This window comes from Maudiozyma barnettii, assembly GCF_903064755.1.
Source record: "Maudiozyma barnettii strain CLIB 1767 genome assembly, contig: KABA2_12, whole genome shotgun sequence".
NCBI lineage: Eukaryota > Fungi > Ascomycota > Saccharomycetes > Saccharomycetales > Saccharomycetaceae > Maudiozyma > Maudiozyma barnettii.
The window spans coordinates 162,075-183,688 of record NW_024545249.1 but is presented as its reverse complement, the minus strand read 5'-3'; the positions used below and the strand labels follow the sequence as shown (position 1 = coordinate 183,688).

At 34.2% G+C, this 21,614-nt stretch overlaps 8 protein-coding genes and 1 non-coding gene across 9 annotated transcripts; 3 read left to right on the top strand and 6 right to left on the bottom strand.

Annotated features, from left to right (window-relative positions):
* Positions 1-2,241: 2,241 nt before the first annotated feature.
* SEC59 (dolichol kinase) lies at positions 2,242-3,777 on the top strand (the record flags this gene model as incomplete). Its single annotated transcript, XM_041552810.1, has 1 exon — positions 2,242-3,777. One exon carries the CDS (start codon positions 2,242-2,244, stop codon positions 3,775-3,777), a length of 1,536 nt encoding a protein of 511 aa, XP_041408744.1.
* Positions 3,778-3,990: 213 nt separating this feature from the next.
* On the bottom strand, positions 3,991-7,887 carry CLU1 (translation initiation factor 3 subunit CLU1; the record flags this gene model as incomplete). The annotated part of the gene is made up of 1 exon (XM_041552809.1): positions 3,991-7,887. One exon carries the CDS (start codon positions 7,885-7,887, stop codon positions 3,991-3,993), a length of 3,897 nt encoding a protein of 1,298 aa, XP_041408743.1.
* A 949-nt stretch (positions 7,888-8,836) lies between these two features.
* Positions 8,837-8,908, bottom strand: KABA2_12S01782. The gene has a single exon. It is a non-coding gene; the product is annotated as a tRNA-Glu (tRNA).
* A 1,461-nt stretch (positions 8,909-10,369) lies between these two features.
* Positions 10,370-11,968, bottom strand: OPI1 (transcriptional regulator OPI1; the record flags this gene model as incomplete). The annotated part of the gene is made up of 1 exon (XM_041552808.1): positions 10,370-11,968. The coding sequence occupies one exon, from the start codon at positions 11,966-11,968 to the stop codon at positions 10,370-10,372; it is 1,599 nt and encodes a 532-aa protein (XP_041408742.1).
* A 597-nt stretch (positions 11,969-12,565) lies between these two features.
* On the bottom strand, positions 12,566-14,311 carry APM2 (Apm2p; the record flags this gene model as incomplete). Its single annotated transcript, XM_041552807.1, has 1 exon — positions 12,566-14,311. The coding sequence occupies one exon, from the start codon at positions 14,309-14,311 to the stop codon at positions 12,566-12,568; it is 1,746 nt and encodes a 581-aa protein (XP_041408741.1).
* A 326-nt stretch (positions 14,312-14,637) lies between these two features.
* Positions 14,638-15,009, top strand: MCO14 (4a-hydroxytetrahydrobiopterin dehydratase; the record flags this gene model as incomplete). The annotated part of the gene is made up of 1 exon (XM_041552806.1): positions 14,638-15,009. The coding sequence occupies one exon, from the start codon at positions 14,638-14,640 to the stop codon at positions 15,007-15,009; it is 372 nt and encodes a 123-aa protein (XP_041408740.1).
* A 201-nt stretch (positions 15,010-15,210) lies between these two features.
* Positions 15,211-15,987, bottom strand: NFU1 (Nfu1p; the record flags this gene model as incomplete). Its single annotated transcript, XM_041552805.1, has 1 exon — positions 15,211-15,987. One exon carries the CDS (start codon positions 15,985-15,987, stop codon positions 15,211-15,213), a length of 777 nt encoding a protein of 258 aa, XP_041408739.1.
* Positions 15,988-16,650: 663 nt separating this feature from the next.
* Positions 16,651-18,900, bottom strand: DUR3 (Dur3p; the record flags this gene model as incomplete). Its single annotated transcript, XM_041552804.1, has 1 exon — positions 16,651-18,900. The coding sequence occupies one exon, from the start codon at positions 18,898-18,900 to the stop codon at positions 16,651-16,653; it is 2,250 nt and encodes a 749-aa protein (XP_041408738.1).
* A 1,592-nt stretch (positions 18,901-20,492) lies between these two features.
* On the top strand, positions 20,493-20,852 carry RPS20 (40S ribosomal protein uS10; the record flags this gene model as incomplete). The annotated part of the gene is made up of 1 exon (XM_041552803.1): positions 20,493-20,852. One exon carries the CDS (start codon positions 20,493-20,495, stop codon positions 20,850-20,852), a length of 360 nt encoding a protein of 119 aa, XP_041408737.1.
* Between the last annotated feature and the right edge of the window lie 762 nt (positions 20,853-21,614).

Genomic DNA, 21,614 nt, shown 5'->3' with positions numbered 1-21,614 from the left:
AAATAAATTTAGTATCAAGATATCATCAAGAATATGAAGAACCAGAAGAGAAGAAATAATAAGAGAAATAATAAGAGGAGGAGGATCAGACTGACGTGCAAATCATTTATTGAGACATATCTTCAGTAATTGTAAAATATACAACTATCAGAAAGTGTTAGTAAAGAATACTAAGCTCAAGAAAGTATCATCATCTCCCAAAATATTTATATATATACATAACAAGGTTCCACTTGACAAGAAATACTTTGAACTCAAAATAGATATTCTTATCAAGTACAATTGTACGTTTCTTTTGAAAAACAAAATACATCCACAGAAAATTTAGAAAATAACCATTAAATGATATGGAATGTTAATGTTAGGATCAGATCATTGCCCTGTCACAGGCAAATATCATCACAGTTTATCGATAAACATTCGATAAACGCAGTTGACCGTCGTGATGTAAATAAATCATCATAAACATAACATTTTTTCAAAATCAAATTGATTAATAATCATTTTGTTTTCTGGTGATGTTGTTGAATGAATCCTTTAGCTAAAGGAGACGAAACAACAGTAACTTAATAGCATCAGACAATATTCCTCTTATACTTCATAAAAAATAAATTCTCAGACATATGCTTGTCTATTTGAGTTAATTGTTTCATCGTCTGCCAAAAGAGTTTTCAAAAAAAAAAAATTGTAAATTATTATGATAGAATAATGCCATCATCAATATCAAAAAGAAAGATATCCATTAACTAATGGATTCATTAAATCCTCTTTTATCAAAAGTGACATGAAAATTTCAATCAAATAAAATAATGAAGAAAGAAATAACAAAAATGTTTAAACAAATAAAATCAGAAAGGCATGAATGGTATTAATTTAGATGTGTCTTCACTTCATGGATCAGACTCGTCATCTAAAGGGTATCATCACTTAATTTGTTCAAAGCATTTGAGTTTGTTTTGGTATATTCTTTCTCATCCCTTTCAAAATACCATTAAAAAAACTGAAGGAAAGTCTAAAGTATTCGGCTGAATTCAATAAACATTAAACCTCATAATTTTTTGAAATAAATATGAATCGGTAGCGTGGGTTTTCTAGGCCCACTTAAAGCGTTGTCACTCATGAAAATAAATATTTTATTTATATCAGTGCCCAGTGCTATAAATCGTCATCTTCATTTATTCCTAATTTCTGAACAGAAAATAAAATAGAGGTAATTAAACTATATTTAAGCCGATATGAAATAACTATTTCTTATCAATTTAAAATTAGGTAATAAAACAAAAAATATTATTAATGTGTAGTTTAAATCAGATATAGTGCAAAAACGTATCAACATGTACTCGTTCAGCCAGTAATTCCAGCTTTTGTTTTTGAAATGATCATCATGTAAAACCAACACATTAATAAAAACTTGCTTTTTTAGGAATAATAAAAAAAGAAAATTCTAACAATCAGGAAATATTAAAATACAACTGTATTTTAAAATTCGTTCCTTTCTTCAAAAAGATATTATTTCCAAATATTAGAGAATCGCCTCAGCTATATATCAACGTCTAATCACTAAAAAGATTCAGAAACTCTAGTTTGTAAAATTTGATTTTGGTCATCAAAGGAAAGATACTCCGAATAGCAAAAAAAAATATCTCATACAAAACGAAGAAAGAAGCAAAAATATAATTCCTTGCACTTTTTGTTATCATTTAATTTTCTTTTAATCCTAGCACTGAATCAAGATAGATATCAGAAACTCCCTTGTTAAGTTTCTCTGTTATTGTCTAACATATACACATCCAGAAAAACTTTATAATAAATAAGTGAAGGGAAAGAGATTTATTCATGCTAATCCTGGCTCTTGTCTGCCTCTTTTTATATGTCGCAGAATTCCTTCGTCGTTCAGAAACGAGAAAACGAAAAAATTTTCGGCGACGGAAAACGAAATTTTTCAGTTCATTTTTTTTGTTAGGGCATCGGGTTGCACATTGCAACTTTTGGTGAATGGGTGAGGGTAAGTGAAATTTATCTGTCTGCTGTTTTGGTAAGGTGATTACGAAGGACACATAATGCTCAACTAGATAAGAACAAGTCTTACCTCAATTGTTGGTGGGAAGACAATTGGATAAGTTTGATCTTGGGTATTACTGTTAGGGTGGCTTGAGTGGAACGCAGGTTAAGTCTGGTTTGGTTTATTTATTGGAATATATTATACACAGAGCACTTTTATTCAAATAAGGCCTGGTGAATATGACGTGTGCGGCAGAAACTAAATTATATTCTGGCCTCAATCCCAAGGAAAAGATGACAGGTTCTACTAGTGAGAAACGTGATATTGAACATGTACATGACTCACCTCCTTCTCCTTATAATGGTAATATGTTTGCTAAAATTGTTCAAAGTATAATTATCGGTATGACTATCGGAGTAATACATTTTAAGACCACTATCAAAACAGAATATATACTCTTCACTCACTGTTTAGCTATTGTTGGTGTATTCCAAATGTTCATATTGCGAACTTATAAACATGTCTGTTATAAGTACGAAGTGATTTACGCCATATATTTACCCTTCATCCTATCATTTTGTTTTAATAGATCATTGGTTACCATAAATACCATATTATCATTAAACGTTATTATATTGTATAACATTTCCAATGGTATTTATAACTTGCCTATCATTTTTTCCACTCAAATCTTATGTTGTTATTTCTTTGACGATCATGATCTAAGTTATTCAATAATTGCCATTTTGGTGAATTTTAGTTTATCTATTTTCTTACAAAGAATTGGACAATTGAAAAGTTTAGATAACATAGATTGTAATTTGTTTAGTATTATGCTAACAAATGTTTTTTATTTTAATTATAATTCAACGTCTGTGCCGTTTAGAATCTTACATGGGACGTTGTCTGCTTTAATATGTGTTATTATAATTAATTATTCGATCTCTAAGTTGGCAAAGAATTGGCTTAATTCACATCGATACATCCTTTCATTGACGCAATCAAGTGTCATTATTTGTGGGTTCCCAATGCTAACTAACTATTTTATTTATATCCCAGAACACAAGTCTCCTTTAGAATGGTTATTCAATTATATCACTAGATCTACAATAAGACAATGTATATTTATTGGATGGTTCACGTTAGTGGCTATTTTGGTTCCTACATTCATGGTGTTTCAATCAAAAGTTACCTTAAACACTTCAAGAAAATTATGGCATTTTTTAGTCTTCCTAATGATTACAATCCCTTTCAAGTATGATCCTGAATTTGTTAAAATTGCTTTAGCAGGTATTATCCCATTGTTTCTATGTATAGAATACATTAGATATTTGAAAATAGAACCTATAGGCTCCTATTTGGATTCAAAACTAAGATCATTTGCAGACGAAAGAGACTTGAAAGGTCCATTGATCATTTCATACATATATTTAATCTTAGGAATAGCGTTCCCTCTACTGGTTCATAATTCTCCAGTAGGATTGATCAGCTTAGGGATAGGGGATTCCCTAGCGTCTATTGTTGGTAAGAAAATGGGCAGGTACCATTGGCCACAAAGTAATAAGACTATTGAAGGTACAATTGCATTCATAAGTTCGACTTTTATCGTTTGTAAAATTCTACAATCTTCGCTCAATTATTTTCAAAATGTTTCCACTTTAATAATTGCTCTGATGTGTCTCTTATCGGGCGTACTTGAAGGGAACAGTATACTAAACGATAATATTTTAATTCCTTCTTTCATGCTAATTTGTGAATATTTATTCACTTACTAATTCTTATAAACATTTTTTATTCCCATTCGCTTATCTTATATACCATAGTGTTTTGTAATATATTCAAAGACTACACAATTTATGCATATGACATTAAATACATATATATATATATATATACAAACAGAGAAATCATGAATTACTATTAATATTGCTAACTTCATTTTTTGAAGTAAAAAATAAAACTTTAGTCCTCCAAAATTTTCGAAAAGCTTATTTCTTACCGTTCTTCTTCTTTTGATTCTTAGAGCCATTGGAAGATTTCTTATGCTCATCTCCTTCAATAAAATTCAATAACTCATCGACGGATTTCTCAGCTAGTTTTGGATTAGAGGCTGGTTGTTTCTTTGAGTGAGCTTTCTTCCCATGAGGAACCACTGGAGAACTATCAGCTGCATCTTGGTCTTGTTTTAAGATTTTTTGTTGACGTAGATCGTTCAACAAGTTGGTTAAACCATTGATCCATTGTTTGGCAGAGACAGTAAAATGATCGTTACTACCCAACTCCTTGGTGAAAACATTTTCGGCATGAACAATATGTTCTAAAGCTGCATTGTATTCCTTAGTAGAGGCACATAAGTTACCTAAACGAGATTCAGTGAAACCATATGCAACGTTATCCTTACCATCCAAGTTGACAATAATCTCAGCCAAGTTGTTTAATACTTCAACGGTCAATTTCATATTACTGGTACCAAGGGCTACTTGCTCCAAATTGTTGAAAATACTTGCAGTAATTGGGTGATGGAACTCTTTCAATTCAAAGATTGTAGATATTTCAATGATTCTCTTGTAAATCGATGCTGCATTAAGTGGAGATTCGTTTGATAATTCCAAAAGAGCCAGATTGTTCAATGCCCTTAGTAATTCAAAGGAATCAATACCATCGGTTCTTTCGTAAATCACACAAGCTTTACGACAGAAGGCAATGGCTTCAGGAATCAACCCAATTCTACTGTAAACAGTAGCCATAGACAAGTATTTTTCGGCAACATCTGAATGAACAACACCTTTGACGTCTTCTAAAATGGCAATAGATTGAGCCATTAGTGTTAGACCATCTTCCTTCTTTTCTTCAGCAACTAATGCTGTACCTTGACCCCAGAATTCTTCACTTAAGATAGAATTGTAGTTTGAACTCTTTACTAAAGGAATGATGATCATATCATCTTTACTAAAGGTAGTAGCAGGCTCAACAATCTTAGATCTGACCTTCTTGTCTTGGGTTTGTTTGTAAGATTCAAATTCATCCTTTGAGAAAAAGTAGTTTTTGTTGATTAATTGGATACCAAATTTAGAGGAGATTTCTTTGATCATCAAGTTCTTATAACTAACGTATTTTTCTAAAGTTTCAATAGTTAGGTCAACACGGAAACGTAGCTTGGTCTCCTTGATAATGGATTGGATTAATGTGTCACGAGTAACAGAAGAGAATGCATAAGATGATACTGGATAAAATTCATCGACGTTTTCAACTTCTGGCGCAACATTATAAGTAAAACCAAATAACAAGTTGAAGAAGTAAGCAACCATAGATGGGATTGCAGCAACTGGCAACTCATTGGCATAAGTTCTGAAAATGTGTTTTAAAGCACGAGAAATAATTTCCATGTATGCCATACCGATGACAGGTAAAAGTTCATCCTTACCAACGATAACTGGGTCACTCTTGGTAGCCTTTCTAATCTCATTATCATCTAACTTCAACCCTTCAGATAATTCCTTTGGAACTTCTTTACCTTCTTGAACGAATCTGTTGATCTTATCTTGTCTTTCTTTGATCATCTTTTGGATCTTTTCCAAGTAGGCAGCTTCCCAGGCTTCATGTTCAGCGTTAGAGACCTTAATCTCATCTAGTCTGTCAGTATGTTGTTTTTCCTGTTCATTCAGTTTGGCTTGCGCAACTTTGATAACCTTACCCAAGTAACGCACATTGATACCGTTTCTGTGTAGAGTGTCAACCAAATGAGAACCGGTGTATGGAGCAGTAACATTACCTTCGGCAAAATCATTGATGACACCTGCAATAACATCGTTGTTTAAATAGTCAGAAATTTCGTCAATAGTCTTATCTTCTACACCTGGAATTTGATAAGCATCTGGGTTGTAGGTAAATTTACCTTGCTTCCAAGCATCTTCCATTGTTAAGTCCTTTTCATCTTCTACCTTTTTGTTCCACCATTTTTCAACTAATTCAGGACGTAATAGTGTTTGTCTGTGTGGGTAACGAGATTCAGCATCGACGTTATCATAATTTTCTTTGATGAAGTTAATATCAACTGGGTAGGTGCTTGCCAAATCCAAGACATAGTGTCTCTTGTCAAAACCAACAATACCCTTAGATTGAGATGAGAACCAAACATCGTCGGCGTTATTTTTCTTCAGATGGAAAACCTTAGAGAATTCATCGCCAAGAATTTTGTCAAATGTTTCATCTTTAATGATTTGCTTAGTGGTTTCATCGTAACCGTAACTAACAACAATATCGTTTTCCAAATCCCTCAAAGTTTCTTCACCAGTGGTTTCGTCCTTGACAACCTCGGAGCCCATTGTACCTAGTAAGCCTGGCACAGGAGTTTGAGCCAATAATCTCTTACCACCAAAGTCAACAATGGTGGTCAGTAAATAACGCACATCCTTTAGGTTGATTCTGTTCAAGATTGAGATGGTTAATAGATCCTGGTTGGAAGCAGCTCTGGCAGCAGCATCACCACCCTTGTCAGAGTAAGTACCAATAACATCGGTGACATAAGAGTAGAAAATGTTGTCCTTTAAAAAGATCTGTTCACTTTCATTGGCATCTGGGTTCATGGCAACCATACTATTTTGTACGATCAGCATTGCACCGTTGGCAGCAACACCAGAAAATTCATGAATTAATTTTGCCAACAATCTCTCGGATTCAATACGAGAAGCGATAGCGTCAGTTGGTAAGTCCTTGATTGCTTGAAATTCGTCATTAAAATTTCTCTCTAGGTTTACAATATTATCGACATAATCTTGTTGCAACTTTGAATAATCACCGTTGTTAGATGGAACACTAGAGATCAACCATGGCTTGTGTAAGAAAGCAGTTTGTGGTTTGACGTAAGATGCATTTTCCATAGTAGCCAATTTGCTATCTAATTTCTCAATATGAGATGTGAAATTCTTAGAATGGGCAGCTAATAAATCAAATAGACTGTAGAAAGTGGTCTCAGTTGGATGAGATTCATGTTTATGTCCGTGACTCTTAGTATCCAAATCATCATCAATCTTTGTCTTCAATGATGGATCAAATTTACTATTAGTAGATTTGTTAACATAGAACCCAGCTGGAGTAGCAGTAATATGAAGACTTTCGCCTTCTAAAGTGACAATTTGCAAGTATAACAAATGGCCCTTGGTTTTGTAGAAAGCTGGAACAGGATTGTATTGAGATAAGTTCAATGAACGAACACAAGATGTAATAAGGGTGGAGTTAGTACTAAAGAATTGTTTTAATGAAGATTCCTTTTGAGATTTGAAGATCTCACGCACCATTTTTGCTGTGGCCTCTTTTTCTTCATCAGTTACATCTAAGAAGTGACCTTTCTTTTCAGGGTCTTCACCTTCTTTAGTCTCTTCCTTCTTGGCAGCTGCTTTTTCTTCTTCCTCCTTTCTCTTCTTTTCTGCCTCTGGATCCTTCTGTCTAATTTCGGAAAGATTCAATGATTCATATTTAGAACCAGTGGAAACAGCAAATTCTGATAAATTGTCTTCAGTTTCAGAACTAAAACCAATCAAATCACGAACAATAACGGCATGTCTTAGAGATTCTCTGAAACTATATGGTTTCAGTTCAACAGAAACCTCTAGTGGGATATCCTTTTCAAGGGCCTTTGCACTCGTTAATTCAGAAAGTATTTGCTCATCGTTCAATACAGCATCATTATGTTTCAATTGGACATTGGTTAAGAATTTAGTTTGTTTGGCAACAGCTAAAACATCAAGCACAGTTTGTACCTTAGAGTCCTTGTTGAATTGTAAAGACAATTTCTCTTGTGCAGACGCCTTCTTAGCATGATGAGCATGCACGTTGGGTAACTTGATGTTCACTTTAATATTAATATTTACCTCTGTTGAAGACATAGTGGTATATTGACTGTAATGGTAGTTCCTATCCTTCTTATTACTTCAAACTATGCAAACAGGTAATACTTTCACGGATTTGGTATTATTATGAATGGGGTGTATATATATACAGGTTACTGAGAAAATATCGTTTCTGTATGTCTTGTCGAATGAATTCAGAGGGTTGGTTTAGTTGTCAATAGGATTATAATTAAAGATAACTAAGGAAAACTTTAGTTAATACTTTAAATCTTAATATTATGCTACCGTTGGTAAATGTTCCCACCGGTTACACTCCCTGGGTGTGTAACTTGGAAGATTGAATGGCAATTGGCCTATCCCAATTCAGGCATCTAAGTTCCCACCCTTCACCATTTCGAGGAAGTAGATGAACGTCAGTTCTTTGCGACGAATAGAAAATGAGAATGACGGTCCGTGCTGTCGTTCATAGTGATATATTTTGGTTCAAGGTTATATAAATGTACATAAGTGACACACATTAATCATTCAATCAATTATAGAAATCGTGATAGCGTAACTTGTCAAGAGTATTTTACCATTTTTTAAGAGGTAATTGTTTTGGGGGGGTTCTTCTTAGTCGTTATTCAAAAATTTTGGCAGTTTTGATAAATACTAAAGTAGTTTCCTTTATGAAAATGAAGATGAGTTTCCGACTACTAAATATAAATATAGTATTCTACCGTTTAATTGTGACGTTTCTTTATTTTGTCTTATTATTTTCATTAACCGTCACAAAATAATTGTAATACCAACTGGAATGTATTCCTTAAAAAGAATCATAGCTTTCTGAGTAATACATATACTTAACTGAAACAATTTAAAACTAACCAAACGATTTGTTAAAGTATATCAAATCAAAAAATCGAATAACTTCACAGCTCATATCATTGTGTTGATCAACTGGTTCAATATTTAAACATTTATTGAAAAATTAAAAAATAATAAACTCCGATACGGGGAGTCGAACCCCGGTCTCCACGGTGAAAGCGTGATGTGATAGCCGTTACACTATATCGGATACTAATTTCTATGCTGTTGTATTGGGATCTTGGATGGTTGAAGACAAAAATATAACAGACGGTTATATTTAATTACTATTACTATGTTGTTAACTAATTAGAACTTATTTCAATAATCGTTGTTTCTTTTTGTTTTATAAAGTAAGTTTATATACGGAAGATTATATATTTAAAGTTAGCATATGTGGTCCTTTTATACTTTTTGGAAAGGCAGCCAGTCTATCAAATATTGATAGTATTCTTACTAAACATTCTTGAAACATGTTCTAGACACTTCTGAAACGATTAGTCATACTTACTTAATTGACCATTCTCAAAGAATGTTCTAGAACCAATATTGAACCGTTATTAATAATTTCGTACTAAACATTAAATTGTAATAACTAAGTATTGGTACTTTCTACATTGTAACAGTTTCAGATACAACATAGGCTTTCTTGTAATGTTTTAGTTGATGAAGAGATCAAATATTCAAAATAAAAACCTTTGGGTTGAGAATATATTGTTAGTTTCGGATGTTATTGTTGATGTAGATCGGCAAAAAAGTAGATCTGAACAAAATATGGATTATAAACTTCTGTCATTTATAAAGTACACTTGTATTGTTAAACAGAGTTGCTGTTGTTAAACTGCTCATCTTTTGTGCATAGTAACGTTGGACTATGTAGCTCCAATAAACCCAATGTAGGGGGACCGAATACTACATTATGCAGTATATATCATGTGTTATTATATATACGACAGTGCAGCACACTCTAAATTCTACTTATATTAGCTACCTTCACCTTCAGTTAGGTTAAGCTAATGTTAGCCTTTTTAGTGCTGCCGCTACATATTCAACATTATGACCAAGGTTATGATCTATTGATAGATTCATCCCGCAATGATCTAACAATAGGTTCATCCCGCAACAACTTAATAATAGATTACTTACGCCACTGTCGAGTGAGTTTATAATCACGACAATGATAATCCAACATATATAAATGGAACAATATTTCATTTATGAATATAATTGTTTCCATAATTTACTTTATATATTTTTATATAAGATATAAAAAATCAGACGACTATAAGTTGATTTTATAATATAATAAAATTTGTTCAGTTAAATAGAAGATATCTAATATTCAATTATCCCATCCAAGACATATGGAACGAATATAATCTAACTTAGATTGTAAGTTCAGAATTCTCTGTCTTTATATATTATTTATTTTCTTGACGTTCTGTTTAGTAATTATTAGTGCATTTAAGATATCTTGTTCCCACATAATTTTTGTTAGTGCTATATTATGCAATGTATAGTATCATAAATATATATCGCCAAAATAGAAAAAGTTACTGTTTTTAATGGAATATAATATTTTGGATTAAATTATTTGTGTTACATATGCAGGTATTAGATATTTTGTCGTAAAATTAATTATTATCGGCCATTTAGCCGATATTAGGTGTTGTTAATTCTCTTTCGTCGATTCTTCTTGTGGTCGAGTCAACGGAATGTCAATAGATTCCTTCATTCTTTGTTTCTCCAGGAGTGATTTTAAGAACATTTCTTTAACTTCCTGTTTTTGTTTCACCCACTCTTCAGCTTTACCTAGAGTTGAGTCCACTACATCCATCACATTCTGGACCATATCAAGAGATTCCTTTGCTAGAATTAAGACTTTACCGTTTGGTGTAAGGTTACTGTCAGCACCTCCACTTGCAGCTGACGAACTCCTTGCACGGCTGATTTTCTTATTTATATCTTCGATGGTCATACCTTTATCCTGACATTTTGGAGTTCCTATACTAGTGTTCGGATTATCAGATGAACCTGCAGATGAAACATTCTCCATTGAATTTCCGGATGTATTACTGGCAGTTAAAAACCAATTTGTTGGTAAATTCAATAAGCTTTCTCTAACTTGAGATCTTGCAGGTTCAGGTAATGAATCGCCAGTATAGCTTGAAATTAAAGAATATACTTTTTTAATGGTTCCAACAACTTCCATCTTTATAACAGTAGATTTCTCATCAAAATCGTTGGAATCGAATGCGTCAAAAAATTCTTCATCTTCATCTCCACCATAGTAGTCCTCTTCGGCATCAGTCTCACTTCCACTACCACTTTCACTAGTTTCGGATTTCTCGGCATTTATAGGATGTGTAGGCTGTTTCTCACCCATGGGACTGACCCCATCCTGTGTGGTCTTCAATTTTTCATTATTTGATGTTTTAACGCTCATGGTACTTTCACCACTAATTGTAGAGGCTCTTTGACGCCTGTGACGACTCACACCATGCCTATCGTGAGAATTAGTTAATGTCCTTCGTCTCCTCCGTGGAACTGTTTTTTCTTCCTTCACCATTGCCTGCAGATTCATCACTTTGTCAGATAATTGTTTGTTTGCTAACTTCAAAAGATGTAAACACGTTATCAGTCTCTTTTTAGACTCGATCGACATATTTAATTTATATTCCTTCAAGTTATCTCTAGTAGTTTGAAGGGCCTCAGAGATAATTTTCCTTTTTGATACTCTTTCTTCCTCACTTTCCTCCTCATTTTCATCCTGTGGCAATATTACAGCTCCAGATTCATCTGTCATTGGATGTTCAACATGATTTACCTCCTCTTCAGGCTTCTTTTGAGGTAGTTCGTTTAAGCCCTGTTGTGCTTCTTTAGTTGCGTCTATCTCTTCTTCGTTCTCATCATCGCTACCACTGTCACTATCATTTTCTGAACTAGTATAGTTATCTTCATATGCATCATCTAGTAACCTTGCAATTGATGCAACCCTCCTCCTATCATTGAAGTCATCATAAAACGTGACGACATTGTTTACCATTCGATTCAATAAAGTACCAGAATGGCCCGTGGTATTATTGCGTGGCTTGACCGCTCTATTACTCTCCATCGTAGATTCGTTCGTATCATCACTGATACTTCTCCTTCTCTTCGATGAGCCATTTAATGCATTAGTATATTTTGGTTGCGATTTCTTTAGCACACCAAGTACTTCAGCAGCCTTCAGGTCTTCCTCAGACATTCCCAGATGTTCTCGTAATCCCATCGTACTATCGAGTTGTGTGTATAATTTGACAAAGCAAAATATTTACTATTTTACTTATTCTTTTTAATTTGAAAATATGATGAAACGTAAAATAATACCTCTTCACCTGTTCTAGTCTAAGAAATGTCAATAATTTCTTAGTATATCAACTAATACGAGAATTAGTAAAAATATGTATTATATGTATTTTTTGGTCAAAGTGGTAAACGTCTAACCAGGACACCTACTTAGACTGATTTTAGTACCGGTATTATGGGGGGGGGGGGATTGTCTATATAATTCTTCCCAGATATTCACTTTCTTATGGTCATTATAACTGTTTATATATACATATTGAAAAAAAATGTGTATGATTTTATATAATATTTGTTTGTTTTTTTCCTTTCGCAGCCAAATTTCGCTCCCGTTTTGGCTGAGCATGTGAAAAAAATTCAATGATTATTCAGTGACTTCTATACCAAAGTGAACCAATGAAGCCAATAAAAATGATTGCCTAAAGGTCATAGGTGAATTCCATGAACTCATGGTGCACACGGTGCACATGGTGCTATGGTCCAGTAGTGACGTGTATGTAGCTGGGGTGGGGGAGGAGGGGACTTATACAGCATAGGCATACTCCTCGTCGTTGATCGCCTTGTAACGAACCCAGGGAAACGATTGGTATTGTAGTTGAGGTTCCTCGATCTTCAAGTATTCGATATTGATGCCACTTAAAGTTGAATATGGAATCTCAAAGTTGATGTGCAGTAGTTGTGCTTTTTCCTGTTCTCTTTTATTTGGTACAGGAGTCTCTTCAGTAGCATCAGTTTCATCCGCATGTATTTGTTGGTATATTTCCTCTAATTTAATTCCCTTGACTAAAGGTGGTGGATTCATAGAGGTCCGTAACTCTTCTTGTTTTCTATCGTATTCTTCTTGGTTGAAAAGTGCAAACTCTACAACCATGGAGAGTTGATTTTCCCCATGGCCACCTTTCATTGCACCAATCTCCCACAATAAGAAATCGTCACTGACATTGAATAGAACTTTCCCTTCATCGCATTTAGATTTGATATTTTTACTCAGATCTATTTTGTATTTTTTAAATAGTTGTTTAAGTGGGATCTGTACATTTAATTTGGATGTGATATTTGTAGGTTTAAAATGGGATTCTACAGTACAATGAATTTGCAATTTAAATTTGTTTAATTTCGGTTTTAATTCAAATTGACTTAATTTGATAATAGGTTGATCCCGAACATGGCGTTTCAATTCGTACGAACATAGAATAAAATCTCCATCAGGGGGGGTGAATATGATCTCTTTACCGTCTTCGATGGATTCCAAAGATACACATTGATGGAATTTACAACTCGATAAAAATTGTTTGTCCTTGTTTAGAATCTTATTTATTGAAACATGTAGTTCTGGCATTCCTGACAAAAATGATTTACAAACTATTTGTCCATGTATTGTATTTTTTCTAACTGTTTGACTTTCATAATCCATATAATATTCTATCTTCTCAATCACATCCAAGTAAAATTCATTTTTAGCGTAATGTATCCCTTTGGTTCTCCACGAGATTGCCATCACGGTAGTCTTAGCAATATCACTATTCATAAAGGTATCATCCTCATCCTCATCGTGCCCTTCTCCGTCATGATCGTCGTCATCGTTAGCCAATTGGCCCCTTTTCTTCTTGTCTCCTTTCCATGTTTGAATGACTTTCTTGGTTAGATGACCTAACTCTCTTTTAGTGGTACTTTTAGAACGATGTTTTAATTTCCTTCTTTGTTTTTGTATTTTCTTTCTTCCTTCATCACTTTCACTTCCAAACATATCATCTTCATCGTCATACTCGTTTTGATGGTGTTTACCTCCATTGAGATTCAATTGTTTATTCTTCTCATCAATCTCTGGTACATTGATTTTCACACGAATGTAATCTTTGATTAGTCCTGCATCAGTTACTTGAATAAATCCAAAATCTATACTTTCATCTAGTAGTTCCATCACTAGAATAGGATTGTCTAATATTAAATTCTTATCTAGCATTTTGACTGTAAAATAATTCTTCAGTAATAGATAGAATTGTTCTAAATAATGCAATGTCTCCATAATATCAACAGTATTATCCACCAAACTTACAAAAAACAGTGAGTCTCTTCGTATGTAAACATAAGAAAAACTTTGATACATGTACTCAAAGGTATCATGGCTCCCTCGTATCACTGGTGGAGAACCGGGGTGGTATAACTTTCTAAATTGAGCAATAGGGAGATCGGTAGAGGGCAAAGCCCTTATATTCCTAGATATTAATGGCTCAAGATTCTCATTCAATATGTACAATACAGAAGACATATGGAAAACAATAACAAAAAAACAAAACAAAAACTATTATGTATTATGTATTAAATCGGTGACAATAACTCAGGCTTGAACCCTTTGGTTTCCATCTATTTCTTCTTATCAAACCTACTAATTTATAGCGAAAGTCTTCAATTTCTAGTTAAGTCGAAGTGACAAATTTCTTTGATTGTCTGCTACAAAATAATCAGTCGCGGATAATAACTAAAAGCCATCGATCATCAAGAATAAAGGTACGACGACAACTAAAAAATTCAGGTATTAAAACAGGGTGAACTTGAGATAATAAACGGTTCTTAATCGATATAACTGCAATAATTATGTATAATAAGACTTTACGAGTCAATGCAGTCAGAGTCGGGTTAAAAGAAGTGAAGAATCTATTAGTAGACGAGGCCCCCTTATCACAATGGCAAATAACAAACGGCGGTTCAAATCTAGTTAGAGAATGTACATTCAAGACATTTGAACAGACATGGGCATTTCTTACACAGGTATCGATGAGAGCACATCTCTGGGGCCACCATCCAACAGTCATTACCACGTATAACAGAGTCAGGATAGAATTAACCACTCACGATATCCCAAATGATTCAACGACTCCTAGTAGCTCCGGCGTCTTAAGCGATATCGATATCAAATTAGCAAAACAAGTGGAGAAGTATCTGGAACTTTATAGTCCTAAGAAATGATCTAACATTTATTTTTCTCAGAGTAAGAAACTGCTTCTCTTTGGGTGCTGATAAAGATTATGTACATATGAATAAATAAAGTTGTTGAAACCAAAACGACATATGAATTAGATAGATAACCTAATATTCTTTAATCATATACCAATGACGGCTTCATGTTATAGTGTGTTAAATAATGCTGCTGCTCTTCCCCCTCTTCCTCTAGGTAGAACTCTCCTTTGAAGACAATTTCTTCTCTAACTTGTCAAATTCCTTCAAAGCGATCTCTTGTTCAGGGTCAATGATCTGGATGACTTCATTGACTTCATCGACATAATGCTTCAACATAGACTCAATACCATACTTCAATGTAACTTCACTACTAGAACAGGATGTACATGCACCTTGCAATTTCAAATATACAGTACCTGTCTTGGGATCCCATCCACGATAGTCGATATCACCACCATCCTCCATGATGGCAGGTCTGATTCTTGTGTCAATCAGTTCATCAATCAACTCACTAATCTCTTGTTCGTCTTCGGTATAATTAAACTTTGGAACGTTAATATTGTAACCACCATCCTTTAATTCTTGGGCACCTTGGAAATCTGGTGAAACTACATCGTCGCCGGAGTTTAGATGGGTCGTTAGAATTTCAATAACTGTAGGGGTTATTTGGTTCCAATGGACCATAGAATCCTTGTTTACTGTAAGGAAGTCATCACCAATCATCACAGTTTCCACACCAGGACATTGAACAAATATGGTTTCAGCCAACTTAGAATGAGCTAGCAACGTCTTGTCTGTATTCTTGATAACAATACTCTTGGAGCCACGTGGCTGTAATAGTTCACCATCCTTAGACAAGTATTTCAAAGCATTGTCGTTTGGTGTCGTTAGGGTCTCGATATGAAGTAGCCTTCTCCATGATGAAGAATTGAGAGCTAATCTCTGGCTTCTTAATAAAGATGGTCTTGCAAATACGTTTCTCAACATCTTTTTGTTTTGAGTTTTGTTTTGTTAATGTGTATGTATGTATTTATAATATTCGTAGCAACACAAAATTAAAATGGATATCTTTTCACTTTCAATAGTATCTAGTATCTTAAGATCAGTCGATGAGATTAGTAATTAGTAATCACTTCCTTTATTGTCTTCTCTCTTTTCGTTTTTTGGGTAGGTGACTCTTTCTTCGCTCCGCCAGTAAAAATTCAGTCTTGAAGCTGTCACTTATATAGATGTCAGTATTGAGTTATAAACCAGTCAGAACAGTTTATTGATATGTAAAAAGATAAATATAAGAACTAGAGAATATAGTAGACGACCGCAGTCGTTGAGTCATGCAATATGAATGACTATTATTTAGGAAAAAAAATACCGTTGTAAATATCCCTTGGTATGTTTCTGTTTTCTTCTTAGTTTTCATGACTATCTGGAATGTCAGTTTTAATTAATCGATTTGTCAGCAACGATGACTTGACATAAATCCCGAGCGAATTAACGCAGTTGTTCAGAGAAGAAACTTAGACACACTGATTGGCAGAAGGGTGGTGGAGGATGGAATATGAACAAATTAATGTCTATGGGAAGCTTTGAAGTCTGGTTTGTTCTGTGAAATATTAGAAATCGCTGAGAGGAATGAGTCGAGATGGAATCGTATTACTTTGGTGATTCGGTATCAATAATGTCATCAATCCCGAGGTTTCGCTCATTGTTGTAAGATTCTATGTTATGAATTCTAGCACTGATTTGACTCTTCACAATATGAAGTTCTTCAGGACTAGAGTTCTGCCATTCTCTTAGTTTGTATGTTTGACCAGTCAAGTCCCAATATATACCACGTAAAGTAGTATAGATACCGTGTCTACCTTCCCATAGTGGGAATAGAATGACACAAAAGGCACTAATGAACATCCAAATGATTTGAACGACAACCCAGCCAGTAAAAAATTTCTTACTGAAAATATAATGTGAACCATACATTGGGATAGGCCATACCAGTAAGAATGCAAATGCAAAGAATATACAGAGACCATAAGCGATCTTTAGTCCTCTTGCCAGTGCTTTCTTCTCCCTTTCAAGTTCTTCTTTTAATTCTTCTGGAGTTTCTTTCTGTATACTACTTAGTATAGTCTTAATAGGTTTTATCTTACTCTCCGTAACTCTTAATTCTTGCTTTTCTTCATTACCAGAATCGCTGGAATTCTTGTTTAGTGGATCGTGACTATCATTAGATTGTATGGATTCTAACCCAAGAGCCTGTTCGGCATCTTGTTCTTCTTCTAATTCAATCAATTCCTCGGTTTCATCGGCTCTCTTAATACTCTTTAAAATCTCCCAATCGAATCTTTGTGGTTTAAACACATATGTTAAGATTGGAATTGTAATACAGGGAGAACATAAAGCAACAACGTTTCCTGCTAACATTGGATAATCCTCGAATGTAGTATCGATGGTCAATTCTTTGTATAAAGATTTGGTGCAAACCAACCACGACATAATAGCCAGGCCGGTTCCTAAAACAGGAGCAACAATGACGGCGACTTTGTTTTGTTGTTTCCAACATAGAGTCAGGATGACTGGAAGCACTGCACTAGATATGATAATACCCATAATTTCATAGATATAACCCATACTTATATACCCGTATGTTAACCCAACAGAAAACCCACTCATTGCTACCCCAAATGTCAAGCACGCAATGTGAGAAGAATAGATTAATTGTTTACCTGATGCCCTTGGATTGAAATATTCTCTGTAGACATCGTAAGTGAATACCGATGCAACACTAATAACTTCAGCAGCAACCCCACTAGTGATTGCTAGAAATACCATTAATAAGGTAGCAACAGCCCCACCTTTACCCATTACAGATACAGCTGCAGCTGGTAACACCAGACCCTGACTGACTTGGTACGAACTTAACGGATCTGGATATGTTGGAAAACTTGGATCGTGTTCCGTAGCTAAGCATGCAAATCCCATAGTCAAAGAGATTAAGAATGGTATAGGCATCCAAGCCAACCCACCCATGACATAAGCAGGTAAAGTAGCTGCTGGAGATGCCGAGATAGCTTTATTCCAGTAACCGTTATCTAAGAACACAGTGCCAAAATTTCCTACTAAGTTAATAACTAAGAAAATACCAGCAGACTTGGATTCCATTGTCATATATTCACCTTTATAATTACCCGAGACAGGAGATCTTTTAGCAGCTTCTCTAACTAAATCGTAAACTTTTCCTGGAGACCCCAACACATCACTAGTTGCATAAACTCTAAAAGCAAAAAACAGTACAATGATAATAATTGCACACGTATGGATATAATCCGTTAAAAATGTAGCTCTAATACCACCAAACATTGTATAGATGACGACCCCTAATGGTAAAAGGAACGCCGCAGCAATAGAACTCATACCTGTCAAATCACTGAAAACAGCAGAACCTGAGGTTAAAAGCATAGCGGTGACTAGAATATTAGTAGCAAAAGCGTAGAATAAGTATACGCTATGAGCTAATTTACCATATCTACATTTAATGATCTCTAAATATGTATGAGCATTTGGTGCTTTTTGTTTAGTCTTAATTGCTAAGATAGAAAATGCAATAATTTGGAAACTAGCACCTGCAGAGTAAGAGTACCCACCAAATATACCTGTACCGTATTCTTTTGCACATGAAGTCAATAGTGTGGAAGCCCAAACCCAACTTGAAACGACGGCAGAAGACACTAACCCTGTCTTAACTGTTCTACCAGCGGTAGTAAACTCTTCGGCGGTCATAATTTCCTTTTGGTAACGCCTTAGCATATGAGTAGTAGCAATCATACCGAACATAAAGACTGCACCAAGACCGACAATGATGGCATACCCGGCACCTTGAGGAAGAATGGCTTTAAATTCCCCCATTATTAAATTGTTTTTATTAATAAAGTTTTAAAAAGAACAAAAATTATTGCTATTGTTATTAGCAATTCCAATTAGTTGATGGTTTATAATTAATTGGAAATTAAGGTAACTTAGGGTGGAACTTGTGCAAGGAATACAAATATCTTTGAGAAAAGTATCTTTTTTATACTTTTATTGAATAACCCTTTTGAATGTATGAGAGTTTTCCGCTTCCCCCATAAGATGAGTTGCATATTTTCCTAAAACTGATTAAAATTGTAGTGCCAGTCTTAGATCTACGTGATGCAGCCGTAGTTTAAATGATTTGAATTATAGAATTTTAGAATTTTTAAAAGTATAAAAGGCATCGTTTCTGAACCTCCTGTACAAATTATTTCCTTATACGGTAATAGATGTCATGATAAATTTGCGTTGATATCGTAATTTCGATAATTCCAGTTTTTGTTTCTTTATCACGTAAGGCTTTCAGTAACTTATTATTAGTTTATTGAAAGAAAATGTTGCCATTTTCACAGTAAATCATAGAGAGAGTCATCGCAAAAGAACCAACACACCTTATCTAAAAGAATTAATTAAAAGAATATACAAAACATACTGTGACACATCACCTAAATCGTGCAAATTTGAATTTTGCATTTTTTGCTTTGATAAAGAGAGATTGTTGTGCTTAAATATGCGTACTCCTAGGGTAATGAATCATACGTAGTTAATTCAAACCAATAGCAAAGAAACGACCCAGCCCTATCATATTCAAGTTAGATAATAGAAATTGAATAACAGAGATGAGTAGTAGAAAAAATACCTTATCAGTCCATTATTTTGAAATTCCTTGTATTTACTACCATATATTCGAAATTGTGTATGTAAAACAGTACAAAGATCTCTCTATCCGGTCCCTTATAGGTGCAATGTTCAAAATGACAGTAAATATGTCGTCTTACTGGTAAGGTACCTAATTGAGATAAAATCTGCTTTTCTTATCTACAGAAGGCATTTCGAGATTCGTTCGTTATACCAGCCAGTCTTCTACGGCAGTTTCTCCCTCGGGGTGCTTATCCTCTTGTTTGTTTTGTTTGTTTTTTGCGCGGCGGATAAGAATTTGTTGGTGTCGTTAGAAATGATTCTTGAACCCAGTTGTTTTTGGGACTGTAACATCCGTACACCCTGTGTGTATTCCCACATGCACCAGTACACCCAGACTTTATTTCATTTTTTCAATATTTTCAATGACGCACTTCTGAAAAAATTCTTTGTCGTGAAAATATCATTGTTAATCATGCAGAGAGCACTGCTTGTTGCTGAACAATTTTGGAAAATTTCAATTCAGAGAGAACAAACTCCATGCTTGGGTTTGTTCGCTAAACTTGCGAAACCTAGCTACTATCTGTTACGCAATACTCTAATTGTAGAATAATCTCCGATGACATCTCTCTCTCTCTCTCATTTATTCATTCTCGTTGCACACCTTAGTGATGGTCCCTCTCTCATGCATATATTAAATATGATTTTAAATAAAATTGTTTTATTATAATCATATTTTATCTTGAAAAAGAACCAGAACCCTAAGACTACAAAAAGGTATATTATTAACAATGTCTGACTTCAAGAAGGAAAACGTCGAGGAACAAGAACAACCTCAAATCATCAAGATTAGAATTACTCTAACCTCCACCAAGGTTAAGCAATTGGAAAATGTTTCTTCTAACATCATCAGAAACGCTGAACAACACAAGTTGATCAAGAAGGGTCCAGTTAGACTACCAACCAAGGTCCTAAAGATCTCCACCAGAAAGACTCCAAATGGTGAAGGTTCCAAGACCTGGGAAACCTACGAAATGAGAATCCACAAGAGATACATCGACTTGGAAGCTCCAGTTCACATTGTTAAGAGAATCACCCAAATCACCATTGAACCTGGTGTGGATGTCGAAGTCGTCGTTGCCTCCAACTAAGTTTATTCTTAGTCGTTTGTCACAATTAGACGCGCTAACTTCTTCATTTTGCTTACTCTTTCAATTCAAAAACTATTAATGAGTGATTCTCGATTTTAATATATTCGTTTGAATATGGGTTTTTTTTTAGATAATATAACTATAGGATATTGCATTTGATACAAAATAAGATAACTAACCCACTCTAGGTAAACACAGTTTCCCAATATACCTCTGTCTTACCATCAGTGGTTAAACATCAAGAACAACTCAAATTTAGATCCAATTTTTTGTTAGTTTTCTTTGTTGTATCATTTACAAGCCTATTCTATTTTACTTTTGTATATTCAACTACTTATAATAGCACAGTATATAGAAACCTTCAAATAATATATTGACATTATTGTCTCGTTAAGAAACTATAATTTTGGATATTTTGACATTTTTTTTTGGAACCCTAATCGATATGTTAACTACATTTGGGAACATTGCTCATCGTGTTTTATGTTTTCTTCTGTTTTTTTTCATAGTGAAATGTTGATACTTCGCAAAAAATTTCAATGCTCGAAAAAAAAATATTTACTATATAAAGGCCAAGTATATCGTTGATCGTATTTTTAATTTCTTAAGTAAAAAGTAAGTCCTTCTAATCAAACCACCAGAATAAGTAATCCTGTTGATAAGAGAGTGTGTGATATTATTTGAATTAAGAAGGTTCTTAATTTAACTACAGAATATCCACATATCTATATGTATTTTCTTTGATTAATATATTTTCTATTT